The sequence below is a fragment of the Triturus cristatus genome, chromosome 3_2, assembly GCF_964204655.1.
Source record: "Triturus cristatus chromosome 3_2, aTriCri1.1, whole genome shotgun sequence".
In the NCBI taxonomy this organism is placed as follows: Eukaryota; Metazoa; Chordata; class Amphibia; order Caudata; family Salamandridae; genus Triturus; species Triturus cristatus.
Window position 1 is genome coordinate 165,784,937 of NC_140584.1, and position 25,783 is coordinate 165,810,719.

General features: G+C 46.3%; 1 protein-coding gene across 4 annotated transcripts in view; it reads right to left on the reverse strand.

The window, feature by feature from the left end:
• Positions 1–25,783, reverse strand: part of CEP164 (centrosomal protein 164) — a 341,304-nt gene that overhangs the window by 226,689 nt on the left and 88,832 nt on the right. For all 4 annotated transcript variants that reach the window (XM_085647440.1, XM_085647438.1, XM_085647439.1 and 1 more), the window contains exon 4: positions 7,256–7,481. In XM_085647440.1, the coding sequence (XP_085503566.1) occupies positions 7,256–7,481 (226 nt within the window). The remainder of the gene's footprint in view (positions 1–7,255; positions 7,482–25,783) is intronic.

Here is a 25,783-nt window from a genome sequence, read left to right on the forward strand (position 1 = left end):
GACGAGGAACCTGCGGTTAGATAAAGTATCCACCTAAAAGATCAACACTAAAGGTAAGTTGTTCCTCTGATGAATATTTCTAACCACAGATTTCCCACCTTGTGAATAGATATTATATCAAACAACAATGTCTCAGAGTGGATTTCATTTGGGGAACAAATGCGATAGACAAAGTCGAGTTGCTAAAGATTCAATCAGTGTAGGGAAAACACAGGGAGACAAGTATATATGGATTTTCTGTATTTAGAAATCATTTAAAACATGTTGCACATATTCAACATCATATGTACAATCAAAAGGAGAACAAGCACTGCGTTACATTACTGGAAATGTAACCGACAGGATACTGTGCACAAGTGCTCGTGAGAATTGTGACGGCGCAAGTGACACGTGAAGTGGTATATACAGCGGTAGTGAAGGGCGCAACAAGGAATGAAATAGTGCAATAATTTTCACAAATTCGGGACAACCAACAGTCAATGGTAGGTAAATTATAATGAACAATGAGTAGGATGTCCGTAATAAGGGGGCGCCAGGATTTACGCTGTTGGAGTTGACGGCGTTTCGGCCTGTGGAAATCTCGGCCATCATCAGGACTGGTTACATACAATTTAGGGCAGTGTGCAGTAGAAAGCGGTAGAAAAATTTAAACTGCGGGCCACCCGGTGTGCCCGGCAACGGAAGTGCGGGTCCCTTGTTCGGGCTGTGAGATGGGCTGGGCAGCGATCCAGAACCCAGTGTATGGGTGACAATTCAGGAGACGGAGTAAATCACGCGAAGGAGGGAGGGCGATGTGTACCAAGCCGGCGTGAGTCCGGTGGGAACTGGCTCAGATATTGTGAATAGATATAGCATCTCTCTCATGGTGGGTCTGTGAACTGGCTCAGATCACAAAGTCCTGTATAACAGAGCGGGCAAAATACCCCTCTCAGATGACTGGACGTTGGAGGCAGTAGTGCTTCATGAACAGGTGTACCATGCCCACGTAACCTGACAAATGTCCAGGACAGGCCCTTCACCTGTAATGGGCCAATTTCCCAGGTGCCACACCAATCTACAAATGTATGTGTGACAAGGACTAGTGTACACTGATTTTGTGGACTGAGGCCTCACTGCCCAGATGGCTTCAACAACCTCAGGGTGCGGAGAGAATGAGATGGGGCTGAAGGAAGTCAGCTGCTGCAGCTCAAACTCCATATATGGAGATGCAAATTATGCAGGACCGAGTGCAGTACCATGGCCTGTTGCTGCAACAGAAGATCCTCCTGAAGCACCAGCTTGATCGGAGGACAGATGCTCATCTCCAGGAGATCCATTTACCACACCCTTTGGCACAGTCAGATACCACTAGGATGACTTGGGCCTTTTCATTCGAGATCTTGCTTCTGAACTCATGGCAGTGAGGCAAAGGCTTATAACTACAGTCCCTAGCATACTGTAGATGGAAGGAGTCTCTGCGAGTGAGGTCCTTTGGAAACACTTTCATGCTGACAATGGACTCAGAGGTGGTAAAAGGATCAAGCTTTGGTTCTCCCCACTGTTGGAAGATGCCCAGTGCCATTTCCGAATACAACTTAGTGTCAGCAGCTGAACGTTTGTTTCCTGCCATTTAAAGATCCTGCCAGATGGTTTATTATCAGAAAAAGTTTCTTGGCAATTTGGCCACTTCCAGAGGCATAGCCTTCTGAGACGGGGCCTAAGAAACCACCCGTCTTGCTTGCTGCAGTCTCAAATGGCAGTGGTCCGCCATGTGAGGTGCCACTACAGAGCCTGCATGTGCCACCGGTTATCTTTGGCCAGCAGGATGTAGGAGGCCAACAATACCGGGAGCCTCAGAGCCATCAGAACTGAAATCCAGGACTAAGACTTAACCACCAGGTTAATAGCCTGAATGTCCTGGACTGTCTGCTCCATGGGAAAGACACATAACTATACAGTATCCTATTTAGCTTCAATGAACAGGAGCGTCTGTGAAGGAGTCAGAAGTGAATCCGGCACATTGATAGATAAGCCCAAGGATGCTGCGAGGTTTGTTATAGTCTGGAAGTGGCTGACGATTGTCTGGGGCGAGCCCTCCTTCAACAGCCAGTTTTTGGGGTAGGGAACGACTGGTAACCACATCCTCTGAAGGTGTGCTGCGACTACAGCCATTTCTTTCATGAACACCTGAGGGGCACTAGTGAGACCAAAAGGGACCACTTTGAACTAAAACATCTTTCTGGCCCACCCCGAACCACAGCTAGTGACTGAGGGCTTGCAACACGGGGATCCGGAAATAAGCATCCTGTAATTCAAACACCACCCTCAAGTCTCCAGGGTTTAGGGTAGACAGGACCTCAGCTGGTTTGAAGGTTTTAAATGTGTCCTTTCAAATGAAGGCATTAAGAGGGTGAAGATCCAAAATAGGACAAATGCTTTTATCTTTCGTCCGCACAAGGAAGTAGCGGTTCCCGTTTTTGAGGCCGGACCTCTCTCAGCCCCTGTCGCCAAAAGGGCCTGCATTTCCTGCTGCGGGAAGGACAAGTTGTCTTCCGTCAGCCACCCTGATTGTGGTGAAAGGTGCGGCGGGGTAGAAAGAAATGGGAGGGCGTATCATGATTAGACATTTGGAGGACCCACTTGTCTGAGTTGATGACCTGTCACCCCTTGGAGGATATATTGGATCCAGACTCAGACAAGGTGGCTGTGTGCCTCCAAAGGATAGGATACATGCAGTCTCTGCTGTCCTGGGAGTGGTCTCCGAGAACCTCAGCCGTGGCCACAAAAGGGTAGAAAGGCATGTTGGGTGGTGAAGGACGTTGACTAAATGGAAAACCCCGACCATAGCCATGGAGAGTGCGAATTTGCTAGATGAATTGTCTTGTGGGAGCGTAAAGACCAATGGAAAACTTTGTGGCTATTCTATCTTTAAACCATTCGAGGACCAAAACCACTTTTGCGCCAAAAAGGTGACAGCTGTCAAACAGCATGTCCATTATAAATGCCTGGAGATTCCAAGAAAAGTCTGTAGAATTTATCCAGGCATTGCACCTAAGGGCTACAATGGTGCCCATCGCTGGACTTATGTAGTTGATTGTGTCCAAATCACAGACTATAACAAGTTTCACAGAATAAGGCACGTCTTGATTAGCCTATGTAAGGATACCCAAAAGTTGTCTGGAACAGCTGGTAAAATTGCTCACCTGTATTCCAAAATGCATGAAAGCAGCAGTCTATAATTTTCCAAATTTCTCTTTTCTTTTACCTTTGCAATCGGGTATAGTGGAAGGAAAATAGTACAGATTTACTTTTTTGTGGACACCTGTACCACCAAGCTCTCTGGCATTAGATGTTGTGTAGCAAAGGCTAGGTCGCCAGGTGCAGGATGATGTTGTCGAATGGCCAGCCTATTACCCAACAGACCTGAATATTGTTTCGACCATGTGTTCAAAAGGGTATCTGGGAGGGCCACATTCAATGGTGACAGAGGCTCAGTAGGGGCCTGACCTGATTGAAGTACCTCAGTTAACAGAATAATCTTCACCTCAATAGTAGGTGGCTATAGGTCTAGAACTTCTGCCACCCAAGCATAATAACTGCAAACAAGGCACTTACCTCTGAGGCAGAACCAGGAGACACAAAGCCAGTGTCTGAAGAAGTAATCAGACCACTGGTATCTTGAAGTTCTCCTACCAGTTTTTGTCACTGTCTAAGTCAGTATACCAAAAAGATTTGGTAAGGTTTGGGCCCTACCATATGGTAATGGCAGCGTATCACAATCTGAAGAATTTTCTGCCGCTGCGTGCTTGTCAGAGCCAGGCAGTATCTTGGTTGCGGTCGCATTGGATTCTACACCAATTAGGATAGCACACTGGGCTGAATATCCTCCTCTGGCATCAGCATCAACGCAAAGGGAACCGGCATAGGGGATGCTGCCAGAATCAAAGTCAGCACTGTAGTTGGTGTTGAATCTGATAAGGTTTCAAGGGGCACAGACTGCCTTACTGGTGGAAGTCTGAATGGAGGCCCCTGCGGTTTCTTGGGGCCCGAAGGTGCGGCAGAGAAAGAGCCTGTGAGTACAAAAAATGCACAGCATGACCTCTCTGAAAGCCTCTACTTTCTGCAGTGCCACGAGCGGACCCTGGAATTTGGGGGTTTGCAGGGACCAAACTGAGATCAGAAGGCACGTTGATGACCTCGTGCCCACTCTGGAATCCACGAGTGGCAGAAAGGGGCCAATTTCCGCTTTGACTGCTGCTTTTTGTTGTTAGAACCCGAAGATTTGGACCACAACGATGAGCTGCTATGGGAACGACTTCAAGAGCAGGAACAGGACCTTCATTCTGACTTCGACCGATCGCGTTATGTATTCTTCTTGTGTTTGGCAAGGTAAGGATTGGCCTTGCAGGTCCCGTAGGGCCTCTAGGCTCATCTGAGCACAGTCGTCGCAGGCCCTGGAGTCATGTTCTGACCCCAGATACCATAAGCATACTTTGAGAGTGTCCGTCACAGACCTCTATTTGAGACAGTGCCTACACGGTATGAGCAGTTATCTCAGGAGGTAACATTTTCCCTCGCACACTGGTAACTCTTCAATAAATTTGTTTTACGAAAGACCAAAGACCTCCGGATCCACATTTAAGGCACGAAAGGAAAGGAACAGCCATCTGGTAACATGGGTGGGGCTTATATGCAGCTCCACTCAATCCTGGAGAAGAACAATGTTGGCTCTGAGCTGCACGAGGCCACCCAACGGCACACAAGAGTACTGCTGAAAAATGTATAGATCAAGTCTGGCACCTAGGAAATATTCACAAGTTGAGGAATCTGCAGTTAGAAGTATCCAACAGAATTAATGAATTTCAGAAATGTGAACTGTCGCTAGTTCTGTGGCACGGGTAGTGAAAAGTGTGTAAATCTAAACCCCTCTCCGCCCCATAGCCTGCTTCCCCAGACACAGGAGTCCACTACCTAGGAGTGAGGAAAACCTTGGAGAGTACTTGAAATGTTACTCTGTGTGTGCATGGGAAAAACATTGATGAATTGGAGGATTGAACAATCGTATCTTCTTGGCAAAACTGGGAAAGCAATGTGCACAAATGTAATTTCACAAGTCCTTTTATGGACAGTCTCACCCAGAAAGCTTCACTGCAATGGATAAACCTGCTAAATTCCTAAACCCTGAAAGGAGAACTCCCACGGCTCACCAACAAATTCCACGAAATTATTGTGTGTAATGTCAACAGTCCCAGCTCAGAGTGACCCGGACAAGAAGAGTCATCACAAAATGGTGTACGTGAAATTCCCCAAAACCACTATAAACATTGCAAAATATGTCTGAATATATTGATGTCTGTGGCCCCTGTCTCTGCTCTTCGCTTCAGAACAGCATCAATTACCTAAAACAGAGTTTTGCTTTTGCCACTGTGATGAGGCTACTACCAGTACATTGTAAAGGATACCATTTTTTCCAACTTCAACACTGCTGCCCCCTAATTTGACATCTAACAATGACCTTATTGTGTCAGCAGCCCTCCCTTCTGATACTCCACATGTATAGGAAAACAAAAACCGTCTTAAATTGGATTCTCTGCAGTAGAATTAGGAGTTGCATAGTTGCTCAGAACCCCCAAGAGCAAAATTTTAGCTATTGCAGTAATCCAGAAAAAACAATTGCCTCTGTCCCAAAAATAGATCACTTTTTTCGCACAGGGTTAAGAACAAAGAAACCAGAGTGCGATCCTGAGAAATGCAACGACTGCTCAAGTGAACAGTGAGTGCCAGGAGCAGAGACTTGAATGAATGCTTCTCAGAGACACATGGTCGAGTACCATGTTACAGGTATGTTGCAGAATATACGTTAAATCAGAAATGGAAAAAGGACTGCCATTGAGTTGGGGGGGAATTGATGCTTTGGTATCTCGGTAACGGCAACATTATTTTTTCCTACTCTCAGCAGTGGCTGCTGATAAGCAGTCGCCCCACATTCTCTTCTCTGTGCAACATAGATCCATGTGCAGTAGAAAGGAAATAATCCAGCCTAGGAGGATACCTGAGCTCCCCCAGTTTTTATTTGTCAGGCAGGGTCTGGCATTGGCACAAAGCTGAATTAGGCAACTAAGAATGAGTCTCAGTAGCCTAGCATACAACATGGCTTCTTCACGCTACTTTTGTTGGTAGGGACTCGTAAATAAATTAGACCCACAGACAGTCCGGGGTCTCCTGTGCCCCGGAACAGCCTAAGAAGGAGAAGATCCGCAATAGGGAAAGGACAGCCAGGTCTCAGGGGTTCTAATTACACCTGGGATTCATGGGCCATTGGTCAAGCTACCCCATTCCCATCCCAGCCTCCATGTAATCATGGTGCACCTTTATCACAGACAAGGGTCATCACTGAAAACTTGAAGATTCATCTTCAGCAAGAGAAACACAAAAGAGGGGGAGCTCGCTCTTCTAATACAGACAGCGAGAAACAGGCAACTGACACCAAGAAGGACAAGAGAAAAAGCAAGTCTGAAAAGAAAAAGGTACCTCTCAATGATTGGCATCCAAGGTATTTAGCTATTTTAAGAAATGTATTTTAGTTACAAGAACGAATCAAAAATGTGATTATCCATCTTCTGAGAGAAATGGTATACTTTTCTGGGTGCAAATTAATGTTGTGTGTTTTGAGAATATTCTATTGTGTCTGGACATTTTTATCTAAGACATTCTACCGCTTCAGAAAGCATTGACTGGTGGCCTGGCCATTATGATGCAATACTAATTGTAATCAAATTTGGGAAGGCTAAAGCACATCCTAGCACCACACATAGGCCAGATCATAAAAAAGCTGAAATTTGATAGTTTTAATATGCTATACACTAATATGTCATTGAAACACCAATACGTATTTAAGTTTTCAGACTATACTCGCCCCACCACAATCCCTGAATTTGAGCAAATTTTAATGTAGGACCTAAAACAATATAAAATACTCATGAAATGTTATGTACAGTACCAATTTTTTGACAGATGATTGATTACAGAGCACCAAAGATTTTAAGAGCTGACAAATACTGAGGCAAGTGGGACATTTAAAACCCTGACAAGAAAGAAAGGAGGAAACTGCAGCACTTCAATTAAAACCCCAGCACTGCATAGTTGAAGAAAACGAACAGGCTGCATCAGTAAAGAGAAGGTTGGTAAAATGTTATGTTTGTTTCTAAAAAGCCCCCTAGCAGTGGGCTGCCGTTACAACACATTTCCCCCTGTGGATATCACATGAAAAACTCACTGCAATGGGCTTTGGCAGCTCACGCTTGTCTTTTTTTTCCTTTTTCTCCTTTTTTTTCTTTTTCTCCTTTTTCTTGGGTGCACCTGTGCCACCACTGCCTCCGTGGGCCTGCAGCTTCTCGCGCTCCTGCACAACCAGTTCCCGGTAGTGTTCATCGCTTGGATGGTCCCATGTCGACTGGCCCGTGGCAAAGTTAAAGTAGTAGATGTCTCCAGTGGTGTCCTGGCTGGTGATGAGAAATTAAGACAGAATACAGTGAATGTGTGTTGCCCATGAACCTATGTTTATTTTCAAACCGGAGAGATTTAATGCAACTCACAATCAGTGCCCAGTCATTTGCATCACAGCCTGTACCCAAGTCACTTGAAGTACTAAACCATGTATATCAGACCCAAAGCTTTTAACTCTTTTTTGATGGCAAAGTTCCCTTGAAACTGAGTGTTTTGCAGGAATACGAAAACCACAGAGCCAATGAATACACCTCCAGACATATTGGATCATACACAACAAAATTACTATGCAGAGTTAATAAGTTCTTCAAGAATGACTTTGCTACAGAATATACCTGTAAGAATTACTGTGCTGTTTCATTTGCTCACTATTACTGCCATGAAATATGCTCCTCAGGCGTAATGTGCCATAAAATATGGCCATAACAATTACATGCTCTTTAAAGTGAATAAAAGTGTAATAAAATACCTCCTAAAGATTACTCCCAACAAAAAGAGGCAACGAATAGGTAGCCAAATATATCCAGCAACATACACAACAGGAAACAATTGAGCGCAAAGGAGAATATGCGTGCCTACACACACAACCAAGATGGACTATTAAAATTCAGACAATATAACAGTACATGACCATTAAAATAACTTTTGATGAAGAAGAATCCCGTTAAGATTATGGTGGTGCAGAATATGCCCATGACAACTGTGGCGCAATCCTATAGGTATTCTAATGACCGAGAAAAAACCTATTAACTGTGTATCAAACAGAGCAGCCCGAGGAATGCCTATTAGTCAGTCAGTGGTTGTCCATTGCACTGGTTAGCTAGTCAGAGCTCCGCCTGCTCATAAAGTCTCAAAGTAACCACAAGTATTCATTCTCACCATGCAGTATGGAAAGGCTTTTTCAATCCATACAACTCTGCAGCTACACTGATCACAAGACAAAAGCCAAAAATACAGTAGGAAGAATAATTACCATCTCTAGTCATTATACATAAATATACATATTTTCACACAAAAACAGTTAAAACGAAATTATGGTTATGGCTCTAACGTATAAAACCACTGAAATTCACAAGTTACAATTTGCAATACAAACCACAACTTAAAGCTTTGTGTTGTGAACAGCATAAAACACACACACATTTTTAAATTACAAAATCTATTAAATCATTTATGACATCACTGCTTGAACCATATTAAATGCACCACCCCCTTGTGGTGCGCAGGATCACACATGATATCACTGATGACATCATAAGAGACGAACCATGACAGTACTAACGACTTCAGCAATTACATCACTAATGACATCAAAGTTTGCTTCTACATTGTGTCTGGTTTCAAATTTGTGAAAATATTATATATGTGTGCACTGTTTCTTGGGCCTGGTGAAATAAATTTTAAATAACTTGTTCTGGATACTATGACAACTATGGCTGATGTGATCCATAATTCCACATGAAGACTGCAGTTCTACATTGGTTTTAGAACAGTTTTTGGAGAGATATTATTTAAAAATTGAGAAATATAAGAAACAAAAGTGTGCTATTAGGTTGTAGAGGAGTATACTATTCTGCCTGCCATGAAGTGTGCTTCTCTCTTCCTAAATGTTAGTGGTTTCTTATTATGCTTCTTTAATTTGCTTGTCAATTTCTCATTTTAAGTTATGTGGTCCTGTTAAATAATGTAGTAATTTTATTTGAGTGTATACATCTTTTTAAATGTTTTATTCTATGGCTTCATACACATATGAATATTGAATTTCTGTGTTTTATTACTAGTTTTATGTCTTCATATTTATTTTGCATTCTTTATAATGGAACACTGAGAAACAGTTTACAAGTTACTTACGAGTACCTTCTTAAAGTTATAAAACTGTATAGATGTATACATTCTAATCTAAGTCGAGTGATACAACAATGCACTTTAAGATCCAGAGACATAGGTAGGCTCAAACACACACAGTGATAAGCATTTGTATTGTGCCTCCCCATAGTGCTTAAGTTTCTTTTCTACAATTAGTTTTGGCTAGAGGCTTAATTATTGCCATTTAAAAAAAAAATACTTCTGCGGTGTATATAAGTCATATGTGTAACTAATTGACTGTACGTGTTATTCATTTATCTGTATTTAAATTTATTTTGTGTCCCTGTGTGCTTTAGGAATTATATGTTTTTCTATGTCAGAGTAGTACATTGGTGTTCTGTCCCTGTGCAGATAGCAGTTTAATTTGTAATATATTATATATTCTTTGCATATCCCAGTTTTCCGGTGTCAGATTGTGTTTAAATTATTTATAAAGTGCTTATCCAGCTATTTAATTTTTCCCTTGAAGTGTGTTTGAGATTACATTTGTTAGTGTATTGTCTTGTTTCTACGAGTGAGAAGCAGTGTATAATTGTGTAATTAGGAGGAGAGAGAGAGACAGAGAGAGAGGCAGAGAGAGAGAGAATGCCTGTGTCTGTCTTTCGCAGTACATGTACATACTTCTATTTCTGGTTCGGAGTGTACTGCTGTGCTTTTGTCATTAAATGTTGGAAACAGTACAGGCTGAGAAATGGTGCCGGTAAATGTGACTATGAATAGTACATCTGTGCTTCTATGTATGCGCTGTTGAGTGAGTAGGGTAGTCTGAATCTACCCCCGAGTGTGCCTGTACGTTTACTTTGATCTCTATCAGAGTGCAACTTCTTTTTTGTTGCAAGTTCTAGATTTATTTACGTGCTGTGTACCTGTTTAAATTATTTTTCAGGTCTCGGCTGTAGACAGCGCATGTGCTAGCTCGAAGAGGCATGCTGTATCTAGTTTGTGGACTTCAGCCCACCCACAGGCTTCCCATTTGCTGGCTCCATCATAGCTCTCTTATTCGTTCTCCCCATTTGTCCATGGCATGCATTTGCCATGCCTCTTCCTGTGTTTATCCCTCCCACAGAGCAGGTACCAAGTGCATTCTCTCTCCACTATCCCTTCTTTTTTGATTAATTTAAGAACTTATTTTCTCTTTGTTTACGAGTCCTCCTCTGGTGCGCTGGTGTTTTCATTAGCTTTGCATTCGCTCGGAGCGCTGCATTTTGATTCTTATCCTGTCCCGGCTTTCATTCATTCCAAGTGCTGTATCACTTCCCCTTTATTTTTTTGGTTTGCGTGCCCTCCTCAGGAGCACTGCTGTTTCTGAAGTTATTGCTAAGAGACTCTAAAATTCTAGTGTGAAGAATGGATGATGTGTTTAACCGGAGTTGTTTTTTATAGAGCCAACAATTGAGTGTGTATGTTTATTGATTCATTACAATATATTTTGGTTGTGTACAATCAGGAATGTTGTTATATTAAAAAAGTTAAAACTGTTGATGAATTTGACATCATATGATTACACACACACATATATATATATTTTTTTGCATACAGATTCAAAGTGCTGGGAATTTTCAATTGTGTCTTTGTAAAGCCTGAAGAAGGTGGTTGGACCGGTTAATACCACTGAAACGTGTCGCTCCTTGGTCGTTTTTAAAGAAATATTCTTACTTTGTTATGGATTTGAAATATACCTCAGTATAGGATCATATCCCTAAGCTTGATTTAAGATGGACTATTTTTTTTTTTTTTTGTAAAAACCTTTATTACAATTGCGAAAAGATACAAGTATGGGCCTACAACCAACAGGCCGGCCGCTAAACGCAGTGCAAACCTATGCACGACTTAATATTCACATCAATAAAGCAACAAAAAAGTTACTACAGTGCTAATCAGCGCAGTCTGCCGCAGCCGCAGTCCATAAACAAACAGGAAAGGTTTCATATTTTTGGAAAACAGAAAACGTCAAACACACAAGGCATAGGAAGTTAATGGCAGGAACATGTGCTCCCCGTATCGAGGGAGTAAACCAACCCGGGTAGACAGAGGGGGGGGAGGGGGGCAAGGCAGAGGAGACAAACTCGCATGTCGCAGGAGCATACAGGAATGCGCGGGCTAGGGAGACAGAGCAGGATCCATCTCACGCGTCTGGGGCGGGGCGCAAATACCTCCACGATAGGAGTTCCAGGGACCCCACACCCTAATCCACTTCCCAGGCTTGCCTCTCGCCACATACACCGTTTTCTCTCTAAACATACACCAGTCCATGTGTTCCTTCCACTCGGAGACCGTTGGCGGCCTCTGGGAGCCCCACAATTGTGCAATGTCACGCTTCGCTACCATATAGCCTAGAGTCACCCACTGCGTCTGCGTCACATTGTAATCAGTCGCCTCCCAGACATTCAGCAAACATCTTCGTGCCTCCGGCAACACGGCAACATGCGTGACTTCTTCTAACACCGCATGCGCTCTGCACCAAAACCGAGTCACCTCCGGACACTCCCACAAAATATGGAGAAAAGTCCCTAGTAGCCCACAGCCTCGCTTACACAAACCATCCACCGAATACCCCATACGCATCAAACCAGGCCCCGTGACGTACACTCTATGTAGTATCTTGAGCTGGACGAACCGCAATCGGGCCGGGATAGCCACCTCTTTCGGGGAGGCCACCGCTGACACCCAATCCTCGTCGTCCAGCTCTAAACGGTCGGCGATCCATGTCTCCCGCAATGAGGCCAGCAAACCCATTCGATCATTGATAAGTTTTTTATAAATCAACGAAATGGTGCTATCCGGCACATAGCCGTCCAATACTCTATCTTCCAACGGGGAATGCTCCGGGATAGCCGCCACGTCTAAAAACACGGAGCACAAGGCATGATGAACTTGAGCATACCGATAGTATTCCCTGTCATTCAACTGGTATTCGGTTTTCAGCATGCCGAACGTCTTAAATTTCCCTTTCGTCCAGAGATCCCCTACCGTGCTGATACCAATCGTATCCCACTTCTCAAAGCCTTTCGTAGTATACAGATAACCCAAACGCTGGGACGCATACAATGGCGTAGCCCGAGTCAAGCGATCCCTCCACCCCATCGCCGCATTTGCTGCATGCCACACCTGCACCGCGACCCGCGTCGGGCCCGTCAACCGCGCATCAAGGGACCCCGAATATAGTGCTCGATTATAGTCTCCGCCTGGCAGTAGCAATTTGTCCATCTCAAAAGCCGGGTTCAAAGCAGGGCCATACATCCCGTGATTGACGGCCGCCAACTGGGAGGCCCAGTAATAACGCTTGATGTCAGGGAGGGCGACCCCCCCGTCATACCACGGTAGGGTCAGTTTGGCAAGAGCAATCCGCGGCCGCCCATCCCAAAACAATCGACGCTGGAGACTCTCCACCTCCCGAAAGTAACGGGCCGGCACTACGTCCATAGTGTTCTGCAGGGCGTACAAAAAGCGTGGTAGCGACATCATTTTGAACAATGCTGCCCGGCCGAGCGGCGAGAGCGGCAGCCGCCGCCAACCCGCCACATCCGCCCGTAGGCGCTGAAGGGGGGGGGGGAGAAGATTCCGTTCATACCGGGCCACCGGATCCAGGGTTATAAAAATACCCAAATACGTGAACCCCGACTCCGCAATCTGGATAGGGCACCCCCGCGGAAGGGGGGGCCTCCCCGGAGAGAACGTACACACAAGACTTAGCCCAGTTAATGACCAATCCGGAGTTACGGCCAAAGGAGCTCAATACATCCACCAATACAATGAGCGATTTGCGCGGAGATGCAAGATACAAGAGGATATCGTCCGCGTATAGGGAAACACGATCCTCGTATTCCGGCGTCCATCTAAGGCCACGTATCGAGGGGTGCCACCGCAACCATTCCGCAAGGGGCTCCAAACAAAGCGCGAAGAGAAGAGGCGACAATGGACATCCCTGTCGGGTGCCCCTACCCAAAACAAAGGGAGCCGACACCCGTCCGTTGACCACTACCTGTGCCAGTGGGTTGTCATAAAGCAATTTCACCCAACCGATAAACCCCGGGCCAAACCCAAACTTTGCCAAAGCCGCCCAGATGTACGGCCATTCCAAGGTGTCAAACGCCATGGTAGCGTCCAAGGACGCCAAGATGGCCGGCTCACGAATGAATGGCGCGCGAGCAAGGACGCCATGCAGTCGCCGCAGGTTCAAAGCGGTATTGCGATGGGGTATAAAACCGGATTGATCCTGATGAATCAGGTCGCCCACAACCCGGATCAAACGATTGGCCAGTACCTTGGCGAGGATTTTGGGCTCCGCGTTTAACAAAGAGATAGGCCTGTAAGAAGTACGCCGATCCCGCGGCTTCCCTTCCTTATGGATAACAACAATAGCAGCAAGACGCTGGTCAGAAGGGAGGGAGCCCGCCGCCTGAGCCTCAAGGAACATGTCCCAGAGATACGGGGCAATCGCATCTGGGCGCAGCTTATACAATTCGATGGGAAGTCCGTTAGGACCCATGGCCTTACCCGAGGCAATAGAGCGAATGGCCAAAGCAATCTCATCTGGCGACAGGGCCGCATCCATCAACACTTTATCCTCATCAGATAGGGAAGGCAGAGCAATGTCGCGAAGCAGCAGTCGAGAGTCGTCCTCCGATCGCTCTGAGACCGGAGAGTAGACCCCGCGAAAGTACTCCGCAAAGCAATCAACAATGTCACCAGGGTCCGTCACACGCACACCGTCCACCCTCTCAATCTCCGGCACCACTCGACTCGCTCTCTCCTTCTTATCCAACCAGGCAATCAACTTCCCGGCCTTGTTACCCATATCGTACAATCGCCCCTGTTGCTCCCTGCTCATACTCCTAGCAGCTTCAGTAACCAGCGCCTTATAATCGGCCTGCTTAAAGTCCAGCACATGCAATCGGTCATCCGTAACACCTTGCTCCAACTCACTCTCCAACTCGGTGATCTCATTTTCTAGCCGAACAACCTCCTGCGCCTCACATTTTTTGGTGTGGGAAATGAGAGATAGGGCCTGGCCCCGGAGCACCGTCTTAAAGGCCTCCCAAAGGGAGATGGCAGAAGACACCGACCCCACGTTGTCATTAAAATAGTGTTCCAAAGACTTAACCAGGTCTGCCCGAATCGTGGGGTTCCGGAGGTACCAGGGATTAATCGGGGCCACCCTCCCCTCCGCCCCCAGGGCGATATCTAGGTGCAGCAAAAGGGGGGAGTGATCAGATATACCGCGTGCCAAATGTCGCACCTCTCCGATCATCCCCGCTTGGGCCGCAGGCACCAGCATATAGTCAAGCCTCGAAAGACTACCGTGGGCACCGGAATGGAAGGTATACTGCGCCTGTCCAGGGTGTTTCAACCGCCAGCAATCTATCAGTCCTAGGGTATCCAGAAAGCCCCCCAGCCAGTTCTGGGCCCGAGGGAGGTCCCTAGGGGGGTATCGATCCTCAACTCCGGAAACCACAGCGTTAAAGTCCCCCCCCCAGTACCAGCACCCCCCCCCCGGAGCCTAAGCAGCAGGCGCCCCAAATCAGCATAGGTGGCCGTCTGCAGGCCCGGCGGCACGTAGACCGCGACCAGCGAAATCAACTTACCCTCCCACCTCCCCACCAGTGCAGTATAGCGCCCTCTGTCGTCGTGGAGCACCTCATCCACCACCAACGGGAGAGAGGTCCTGACCAAAATGCCCACTCCCCTCGAGCCAGAGGTGAAACCAGAATGGGCCAGGAGGCGATATCCTCGTCTGTTCATGGCATGAAAAGAGTTCCCTATGAGGTGCGTTTCCTGCAAGAACACAATGTCAGGCGAAATACGTTTCAAGAACTGCAGGACTACCCCCCGCTTTATCCTGTCCCCCAGCCCATTCACATCCCAGGAAAGAAGTCTCAATCCCCTACCCCCCATCCCTCCCAGCACAAAATATCCCCCTCCCGGGGAGCACAATCATAAGAGCACAGCAAAAAATGTTACCCTGCCTTGTGAAACAAACAAACAAACCCCAACCCCACCCCATCAACCCCAACAAAACTCCCCCCTCCCTGCACCCCTGCGTGAGCCCGAACAGCCCCCCCAACATGCAGTGTGCCTGTCGCCCCAATATGAAAGAAAGGACAAGAAAAAACCCCAGAAGGAGGAAAGGGCCTCAGCAAGCCCCCCGCAACCTCCAAATACCACGGAGCAAAGCGTTACAAACTGGAGTCCAGTGCAGCCACAGGTGCAAAACGTTACCAATACAGTCCATCACTAGGATCACAGTTCCAGTCCTACTCCGTCAAACCCTCTCCGCTCTCCGTCATCCGACCCTCACGATCCAGACTCCTGGGCAGGGCATCCAGCCACTCTCCCACAGCCTCCGGCCGGTCGAAGAAGTGGGAGCGACCATCTAACTCGACCCGCAGCCTAGCCGGGAATAGCATCGCATACTTGAACTCCATGTCTCTCAAGCGCCGTTTAATGGCCGAGAATCCCATCCGTTGCTTTTGGACCGCTTGTGTAAAGTCCGGATAAAAGCTAACATTGGAGTTCTCAAATCGTAATGGCCCAGCCACCCTCGACGCCTGCAGGATAGCGTCTCTATCCCGAAAATTAAAAAGTCGGGCAATGATAGGCCGCGGGGGGGCACCCACCTTGGGCGCACCCCCCGGAATCCTGTGGGCCCGTTCCACAGCGAAGAACTTGCTCAGCCCTTTGGGCGCTAGATGAGTCACCACTAGATCCTCCACAAAAAGATCTACAGCAGACTCCTCCGACCGTTCGGGCACGCCGATAATGCGGACGTTATTCCGCCGGGCCCTGCCTTCGGAGTCCTCAAGGCGACGATCAGTCAGGTCACTGGCGAGCTGCAACCTCCGCACGGTCGTCTGCAAAGCGGCCACATCCACCGTTAGGCTCGACGCCGCTTGGGTCAATGAGTCGACCCGGTCATTGGTTTTCGACAGGTCCGCTCTGACCAAGGTGACATCAATCGGCACCGAGTCCAATTTGTTAGCCAGAGTATCCAATTGCTGGTTAACCGTCACCTTCATCTCCTCAATGGCCCCCATGACATCCAACAGGGTCAATTCGGATGATGCGCCCGAGGTCTCCTTGGGCGGCTCAGGCGATTTACGCGATCCACTAGGGGATCCCTTTGGCTGCGCATAGCGGTCCATATTGTTGGCCTGGGAATAGGCTCCCCTCCGGGTATATTTGGGTTTCAGTTTGTCGCCGTCCACTCTTGTCGACATCGTCAGCGATCAGCAAGGTCGGCACCCTCCAGCACCCGGAGGAAGGCCAGGAGATCCGGGCCGCCAACTGAAAGAGGCCCGTTTACAGTTCCAGACTAGGCCTTGAACTCCGCACCCAGCGCAGCTCTCCCGATGTCCCACACATCAGTTGCGGTAGCTCAACTCGAAACCGAAAGTGAAAGCACGGGGTCCGGGGCAGGCCCAGCCTGGCATGCCGCTGTTGTTCAATTCGCAGCCGGGCACCTCACCAACCCGAGGTCGGCACCAAGGCCGGAGAGGGCCGCAAACTTCAGACCACCAAAAAAACCCGTTCCCGGAGTCCAATTTCGATTTGGAAAACGAGTGGCACCTCAGCGCAAGATCATGAACAAAAGCCCGTCGAAAAAATCAGGATTATGACAGGATAGACGTGGGAGGTTGCGGAGGCCCCCGGGAGCCACAAGCCTACGCGGCCATCTTGGTTGCGCGCTAGGCTCCTCCTAAGATGGACTATTAATGTTGATTCCTATAATTGTTGTGCACTTTGTTTTAAATATATATTTTATTGTGGATTTTATTGTGCAATAACCCTAAATGCATTAGTGTGGTATTGTTTTTAATATTAGAGTGGAATGCTTAATGCGGTCTCTTCACCTATCAACTTGTTATATTTTTTAATATTGAATTAATGAATAAACATTTACATATTTGATTGGTTGGCTATTGTGATAAGTTCCTGGTGTCTGAGTGAACAGTGATAATTTGGTGTGCAATTTGTGTTTCCCAAAGGGATTAATTTGTTAGACATAGTGTTATTGCTAAGTGGCAGGGAAATTTGCCAGCAGAGCATCAAGTTTATTAAAAGCTGAAGAAGCTGCAATCCTGACAAAATGAAAGCCCCTCCCTGCTTCAAAGTGTGTGTTGTAATGGCAGGATCGCACCCACTCGTAGGTATCTGATTCACTCTAGTGGGAGGCGGAGCAGCATGACATTCCATATAAAATCCCTGGAGGTGGTCTGGCCTCATAGACAGCGCTGTCTCTGCGTCCATGGGCGTGTGTGTTCAGTGATCCTCGCTCCGCCCCTATCCAATGAGCAGCATTATATGTTTTCGCTTAGCTTCACAGCACTGAATGGGCTCTTGCCTTCATATTTTTTAACAATAGGCAAAGGTTCACTGTCATTGCTTCAAACAAAAGAGCGCTGTGATCTAATGTAAGGCTCATCTCTTTCAGCAAATCACAATCTTTAATCACCAATGCACACATCCAAAATACACAAGGAAATAGATAATATGTTGAGCGGAAGAAAAAAAATCTGTGTCGGTTAACTTTTGTTTTCATCAACGTTTTATAATCCAGCGTGCCATGTTGAAAAACAATGAGAACAAACTATACTCAGCCACTTAAAATTGTAATAAGAGTATCTAAATACGTGAACATCATGAGTGACATCTGCTCGGCCCACCTTTTCATCCAAAAGCGCACTGCATTCTGGGGCATGCAGTTTTCAGTTCTAATTGTACGAATGGGTTAAAAAAAACAGTGTGCAGAATACATGATGCTGGCATGGTACAGGGTTGAGGGTTTCCGCCTCAATTTTATGATGGCATGAGACCTCAAACTGTTAATGCTCTTTCCCCATGCTTTCTTCTCATGAGAAATGTGTAGAGCTGCAAGTTATCCGATGGTGAACTTTCTCTTGAGAGTGTGAAACTGATAGACTATCGATTAAATCTGCAATCATATGTTTGTACTTTCCATTAAAAGAAAGAAATGGAGCAATGCCAAAGTACACGTCTAGTGTTTACTAGCTAATCTGAAGATGGCTACGTCATTTTCATCCAAGGACTACTTTTAAAAGAACATGCTGATAAGCCAATGAAGAGCAGAGCAGTTTGAGTGCATTTCAATTGTAAAACAATGTGTGTTCTCTGGGTTGGGTCTGGTTAAGGGAGGTTTAGTCAGCACAGAGTACCAATCACTGGGGTGACCACCTCACTTCATGTCAATAAGGACACAATTTCCAGCCTCATTCTTTTGTGATAACCTAGTGCATTCTTGATGTTTCAGTCTTGATTTTCACCACTTTAAATACAACTAACACAGCAGACAGCAGTTCTTTTGTTGGTGAAAAGCCCAGTTCTAGAAAAAATGTCTGTAATGACATGGAGTGAGGTAGTCGTGCTGGCACTCACACATTACTTACAGTACTCAAACCCCTCACAGAGTAGTTGTTTCATATTACCAATGTCACAACTTTCACAGGCTAGCAGTCACACACACTACAACATGACCCATTTACAACTGTGTTTATTTCAGTGTGCCTAAGAGAGGAAGGAGAAGCTTTCCGCAATAGTGGAGGGGAGCCAAAAAGATTTATAACAAACAGATTTATAAAGGTATTGTTCAGGTGAAATCTCAAACTGTGTACAGACATTTGTAGACTTCTGGGACACAAGGGGATTGCATAACAAAAATGCATGCACCTTTCTTTATCCAGGTTTCCTTTCCGCACCCTCCCTAGATTTTGGGTACGCCGGTTTGTGTTGCGTGCGTGTTTTGTTTCCATCGGTTTTCCATCCGCATCTTGGCTGTTATTCACAGCAGGTCAGGTGCAGTTTTGTCAGCTGTGCATCTGTGTGTGCTTGTGGAGAGCAGTTTGAAAAAAATGTTGGCACACCCATGGGGAGGATGCTTAGGTTTCTGGTGGTTTCAGTGCGTTTGGTTTTTTTCCCCACCTACCTTCTCCCCGTGGCTCCCCGCTCTCTCCATTGCGCGCCTTATTCCTGCTTCTTCTGGTTTACACTTACAATGAAAAACATTTTCAAGGTTCTGCGTTTAATAGCGGTCCCAAGGAAAAACAAGCATTGGCATAGCCAATAGGTCTCGCCTTTGGAACCTTCTAAGTGTTTAGCCATGCAGTACATTATCCTGGGTGGTTCAATTATAGCTTATTTCCTGAATATGTGTAGGGTTATATCAATCCCAAATTGTATCCATTAAAAGAAATATATGAATTGCACACTAAATAAAAAGTGTCTGCCAAACTGCAGGCACATGACATGTGAAGCAAAGTAAACAAGCCTCATGAAAATGAAGGTACCATCCATCCCACCCTGGGACGGGCCTGGGAACGGGGAATTGTTCATTTTAATAAGTGGGGTTATGCCAGAAGGCCCTGTAGGAGGACCAGAGTGGACTAGGCAGGGGCTGCCATGAGAGAACCAGGGACTGTGTTTCAATAGAGAGCTGAAGCTTGTATACGTCACAACTAGGAGGAGTACATCCAATGAACCACGGAGGACATATGAAAGGAGACAGGGGGTATATAAACCTGACAGGAGTATATATTATGAGGGATCAATGATCAAAAGGGGCAGGGACAGCATATAAAAGGGGGCTGGGGAGCACACAAAAGTGAGCAAAGGAACCATGAAGAATAAGTACAGAAGAAGTGACTAGGCAAGTATGGAAATGTGGCAGTGTTGAGCCCATATATAAAATGGGCCAAAGAGAGTATATTAAATGACCTAGTAGAGCGTATCAAAGAGACCAGCGAGAGTATGTAGGATGTAACCAGGAAAAGGACGTCAAAAGGAGCTGGGGAGAATAGGCCAAAAGGGACTACGAGAGAGCACTTGAAAAGGGAATAGGATAGATTGCGTCAAAAGGGACCAGGCGAGAGTAGTGTAAAGGGGCCCTGTAGAAATCATGTCACGAGGGGAGGAGGGGAAAGCAGCAGGCAGCTTATGGGGCAGAGAGGGTGCTGTAGGTAGATTTGTGGTTTTAGAGGCGGTGTTCCTGGCAGCATGTAGCTGAAGTGCTTCAGAGCCGCAGCATAGCTAGAAGCTGGGGGTGCCAATGCTCTTCCCTGTTAAAGGGGTGTCACAATCGACCACCTGTTGACATATGTGTTGTAGCAGCTCTGCCTTGGTACTTTGGTCACCCGCCATGCTGAAGCACTACAGTGCATGCTTTAAAGCACCCACTGAGTGTCAGAGTGGCTGTAACACCAATGAAAGCCTTTGTATCTCAGTCCCTGCACTGGGTACAGGGGTGCCACCTCTAGGAGTCGATTGGCTCACATGACTGGTGAGTGGATACAGATCACGTCACCTTAGTGTGGTGCGGCTCCTACAATCTTACAGATTTGTATAAAGAATGACACTCATGAGTGTGCACTGTATGACACAACACAGTGTGCAATGTATGCTGCAGCACAATGTTCTGAAACTCTCAGGAACTCTTTGTATCTTCGCCTGGTGCGCTTCTCTCCGGACCCCAAGGATCTCAGTCTCTTTAAGGGCTCTGGTCCCTCACTGCTGAGTCATCCAGCAGCTGGTCTTTATTTCTGCCCTCACAGGTCACTTGGCCTGTGGTCAGCAGCCGATGAAGCTGCTGTACTTAAAGGGCTCCTACCTGTGCCTGACCCCGGTCAAGTAACAGGATAAATGAAGCAATAACACAAGCTGGTGCTTTCTGGGGGCCGACATAATGACAAGAGGAGCAGATAGGCGGTGGGATGAGGGCAGAACAAGAGATGGGCAGAGGGGTGTGGGAAAAAAATCAGGATTGGAAGAGAGGAGTAAGCAGAACATCTGTGCTGGAGCTGACCCCAAGCATGAATACTGCCTCATGCATCGCGCCACTAAAACTACACCCTCATTGCTGGCTGCCGAGCCCGCGGTGCACTCGGCGCTGTACAGGGATAACTCAGCGGTGCTTAATATGAACCGGTGCTGCTGATGGGGGGCACCGGCACACATGTTTGGGGACCGGTCTGGCACTTATTTTTACCCGTCAGATATTTCCAGAGTGCCAGAGAGTAACAAGAAGTAGGAAGCGTGTACTTCATAATATTGGCGACAAGGAAAGGAAAGAACAGCGAGCACTAAAATGTATCCTGCTTGGATGTCTCCCTTGTTAGATGGTGAAAGGGAGAAAGTAACACATCTTGAGAAGACAAGGAGTGGACAAAAAGTGGACGTGAATGTTGCGCGCGTGATGGGAAAAGTGAAAGTAGGCTGCGTGCCCGAAAGTGAAAGTGATCGCGGCTGTACACATTGCAAACCTGTCGGTTGCGCGCGTGAACGCAAGCTTGTCGCCAGCCAGCAGCACTTTGAAACTCACCTATTAAATGTCTCTCCGAGCAGCGCAAGCGCGCTGACTCAGCGAGACCTAAAAAAACCAGAATGAAAACAAGCTCTTCTGTTGCTAGAACCAAAAAAAGTGCACAACCTGTATGATCCTTCTGTCATATGTCACTGATTGCCACCCTGGGAGAAAATACTAAAAGACACCTATACGGGATGGGTATATGCTTCTAAGGGCAAACTAAACTGGTGCTGTGGCTGTTCCCACCGGGGAAGTCGACTGAGAAGATTGGTGTCCTTGCTTGCTTGTTGACTGCCACACCAAGGTCCCCGGCCTCAAAAAGACTGAGTTGGCTTTTGCAACATTTGGGGGCGATCTATGCACCAGCCTCCCTGAAGTAGTCTCTGATTTTTTTAAGTGATGAAGGAACTGCTACGCAGGCGTTAAAAGACCCAGGCAGTGCAGCAGCTTTACTGCCCTTAAAGCATTCCAGGGCAGAATCCGCTTAGTCACCAGAAAGAACTGAGCCATCAAAGGAAATATACACGAGGGAAGTTTGTACATTTCCAGCAAAACCTGTGAAATGTCTACACGGATGGCACACTAGAGCCAATCGCCCTTCCCAGGCACTCAGTTGTATCAAGATCAGCACAAAACACATTTTAACCATCATGAAATGACGGAGTCAGAGAGGCCCCAAGGACTTCCCCGACCTCTAGCAAGATCTTGCTGGCCATGTCCCAGAGGTCATGTGTATAGCAACCCAATAAACAAAATCTGCTGTCCAATCTCCATGCCAGGCCGACAGAGGACATCTTCTTGGACTCCCTATCTGGAGAAGGCATGGGCAATGAATTAGAGTTCCCCTTGCTGGTTAAAGTCTGGACCACCAGGCTCTTTATGGTGGGGTGTTTGACAGGCACCAGTCTACAACACCTGGACACCAACCTATTTACCGGTGAACAAGAACAGGGCTTTGACCAAGTGCTCATCAAGGTATCAGTGGGGGCCTTGTTGAAAGGAAGTAAGGGGTCAAACATGGTTGGCCCAGGCTGCAAAATTTGCATAACAACGTTAGTCTTCGTCTTGAGTGAAAGCAGCTGCAATTCCAGGACCTCGACTGCCTGTTGAACCACTACTGCAAATGATACGCTCTCTTCAATTGGTAGCCCAAATGGCCTGTTAAACCCTGTATCAAGGGTGGTATCAAGCCCACTGGCCTATTGAGAGTCCATGTAAAATTGTCATTGCTGTCCCTCTTCCAACTATCATCATCATCTTACTCTATTGGGTAGCTTGTTCAAAAGAGGGGCCAAAAAGACAACAGAGCCTCTGCTACTATGTCTGATGTGAAAGAGGCACAGGTACCTAGTCAGGCTGTAGGATGACCAGTTGCGTTTTTAGGGATTTCGTTTTGTGGGACATTGTCGAGATCCGCCTGTAGTCAGTTTGGGGTCAGACCAGAATAAGCATTGATTCCTCTTCGGACGCTACTGACATCTGTACTGACGTGGATGAGAAGCCCCCAGCACATATTCTGAAGCAAGAGTAGACGTATATACCAGAGCTGATATGGGACCTAGAAGGGGTCCAGAGGAAACTGACTGTGCTGGGGGCGGACATGCTGGCAAGAATTTGCCTGGAGGCTCCTGCGGTTCCTTAGGGCCTAAAGAGTTGGAATCAATAGCTTATGCTCTCTGAAGGCCTTTATCTGCTGCAGCATTGCAGATGGCCTAAGAAGCTCTGGGCATACCAGCACCAGCTGCGGAATAGGCTATGCACCTGGGGACCCCAAGGGAGACTGGCAAACCGTTTTAGGAGAGACATCATTTCCTAGAACACTGGATTTCGTTTTAGAGGTTATCAAGAGGATGACAAATTTAGGAGCAGAGCTCTGGATCAGCGTTAAAAAGATGAAAACAAATATCTGACATCAGCACATAGGGGTGGTACTTCTATGTGGTGCAAAGTTGTCACTTCTGGGGAAACACAGAGCCAGCGCGGAGCCACAAAGAGCCACTTAGGGTCATATAGGAGTATTGCTGGAAAAAGTTTTCAGATTCAGTATGGTGAGTTTTATCCATAGATGGTGGTGTGTGTAATCTTGTTTTCGTATTGAGTTCCCACTGCCTAACTACACCTCTGTCTCCATCTGAGTGTGTATTTGAGTGAGTGGAGTGTGCCTAAAATGACGCCTCCTTCTGACGTCTACTGCTTCACTGTACATTCACCTCCATCGAAGTGTTCATATGCCCGAATGTAGCCCCAAGTGTGTATCAGAATGAATGGCAGGATGCACAGACCTGGACCTGTTGGACTGACTGTAAAATCACCCATCATATCTGAATTAAGAATCTTCATACAATGGAGGGTGTTTCTGCTACATAAAACGGTGATCCTTTGACCATTTAAGGACACATTCAAATGTGAGACACAGAAGTCTAAACGGCAAAGATTTCCAAAATTGTTGACGCTTTCAAGCCCACTCAGCAACTTTTTAAAACCCTTTTAGATTAGAAACTAATAAACTGATTCACACCAAACCAAAGAATGCATGGCTTCTGGGTAAAGTTCTACTTTCATGCTAAGTTTGGGGCAAATGCTTTCGGGGGTTTTTTGCTATTTTTTGGGGTTCAATTTCCTATGGTAGCTAAAATGGAAAAACTCTTCTTTATTCATTCTACATAGATCTTCACAAAACTTTGCTGACGGAGTAAGAAGATTCCCAGGTTTTGAGTAATTAATTCACATGGACCAAAATTATAGGCAAATCAAAAAATGTAATATATATATATATATATATATATATATATATATATATATATATATATATATATATATATATATATGTATATGTATATATATATATATATATATATATATATATATATATATATATATATATATATATATATATATATATATATATATATATATATATATATATATATATATATATATGTTGTGGATGGACTTTCACCTGTTTCAGCTTGCTCTTTCCTTCAAGGTATTGGATCAAATTCCTGCCCATCTCAAAGTGCAGACCAAGCAAGGGATGCTGCCAGGAGCAGCTTGCGACTTCGCAAGGAGCCGTTTGCACTGCCATTACAACTCACAGCCCGGTTGAAACCTGCACCGGGGGCTAGAAACGTCAAGGGGACCAGAGGAAGCCTAATGACAACACCTTCACCTGGGACTATCCTTCCTAAAACAACACGCATTTGCCCTGTTGCCGTTCCCATGTAACAACCAGCCAGAAACACTGTCGTCTGGGAACTGTAGTCAAGTCTGGGACGCAGTGGCAGTGCGACCATGTGACCTGGGGGCGGTGTTCTCCATCCAATGGGGGCAATACAGGACATTCAAAGGCGGGGGCAGCGGGAAACCGGTGAGCAGCGGCGTCTGAGGAAGGCTACGATTTGCCGAAATGCATTATGCCCATGCTGCTTTGTTTTAATGAAGGTTTCCATGTTCCCCGAAGTGGTCTCTTACCTTCTCTAATCGGAGGGGTGTTTGTGGAGAATATATATATATATATATATATATATATATATATATATATATATATATATATATATATATATATATATATATATATATATATATATATATATATATATATTCCAAATCCCCACTCTGAACGAAAAGAAGAAGGGTCTGACACAGCCAGGACGCATTCAAGAGGCTTTATTCCAAGGTAGGTTACAACGCTCATGTAACATTGGGCAGACGCGTTTCAGCAGTTCAGCTTTCATCAGTGCCTGTTACGATGTTTGGAGCCTCGCACCTGGTGGCCATTTAGGTAGTCTCTTGGCCACTCCTGCAATTCTGCTTGGGGCTCCTCCTTAGTTCTTAAAGGGATAATACAGATCGCGTTGTTCAGACCACTGCATGCTGGTAATTGCAGTCCCTCTGTGGATCTTCCTTAAGTAAGTAAAGAATCCGCTCGCCCAGTGGCGTCCCAACATGTGGCCTCTGGACTGCACCCAACCACAGCAGTCTGCGAAGTTAAAAATCCTCACTGGAAACCCCTTGCTGCTCCCTGCAGTCAATGCTGCTCCTCACTCCCCACGCAGTGTTGCTTTCACCCTGTGGTGCTTCAGCCTGCGCGGGGGGCGCCACGTTTTGCACTACCATACA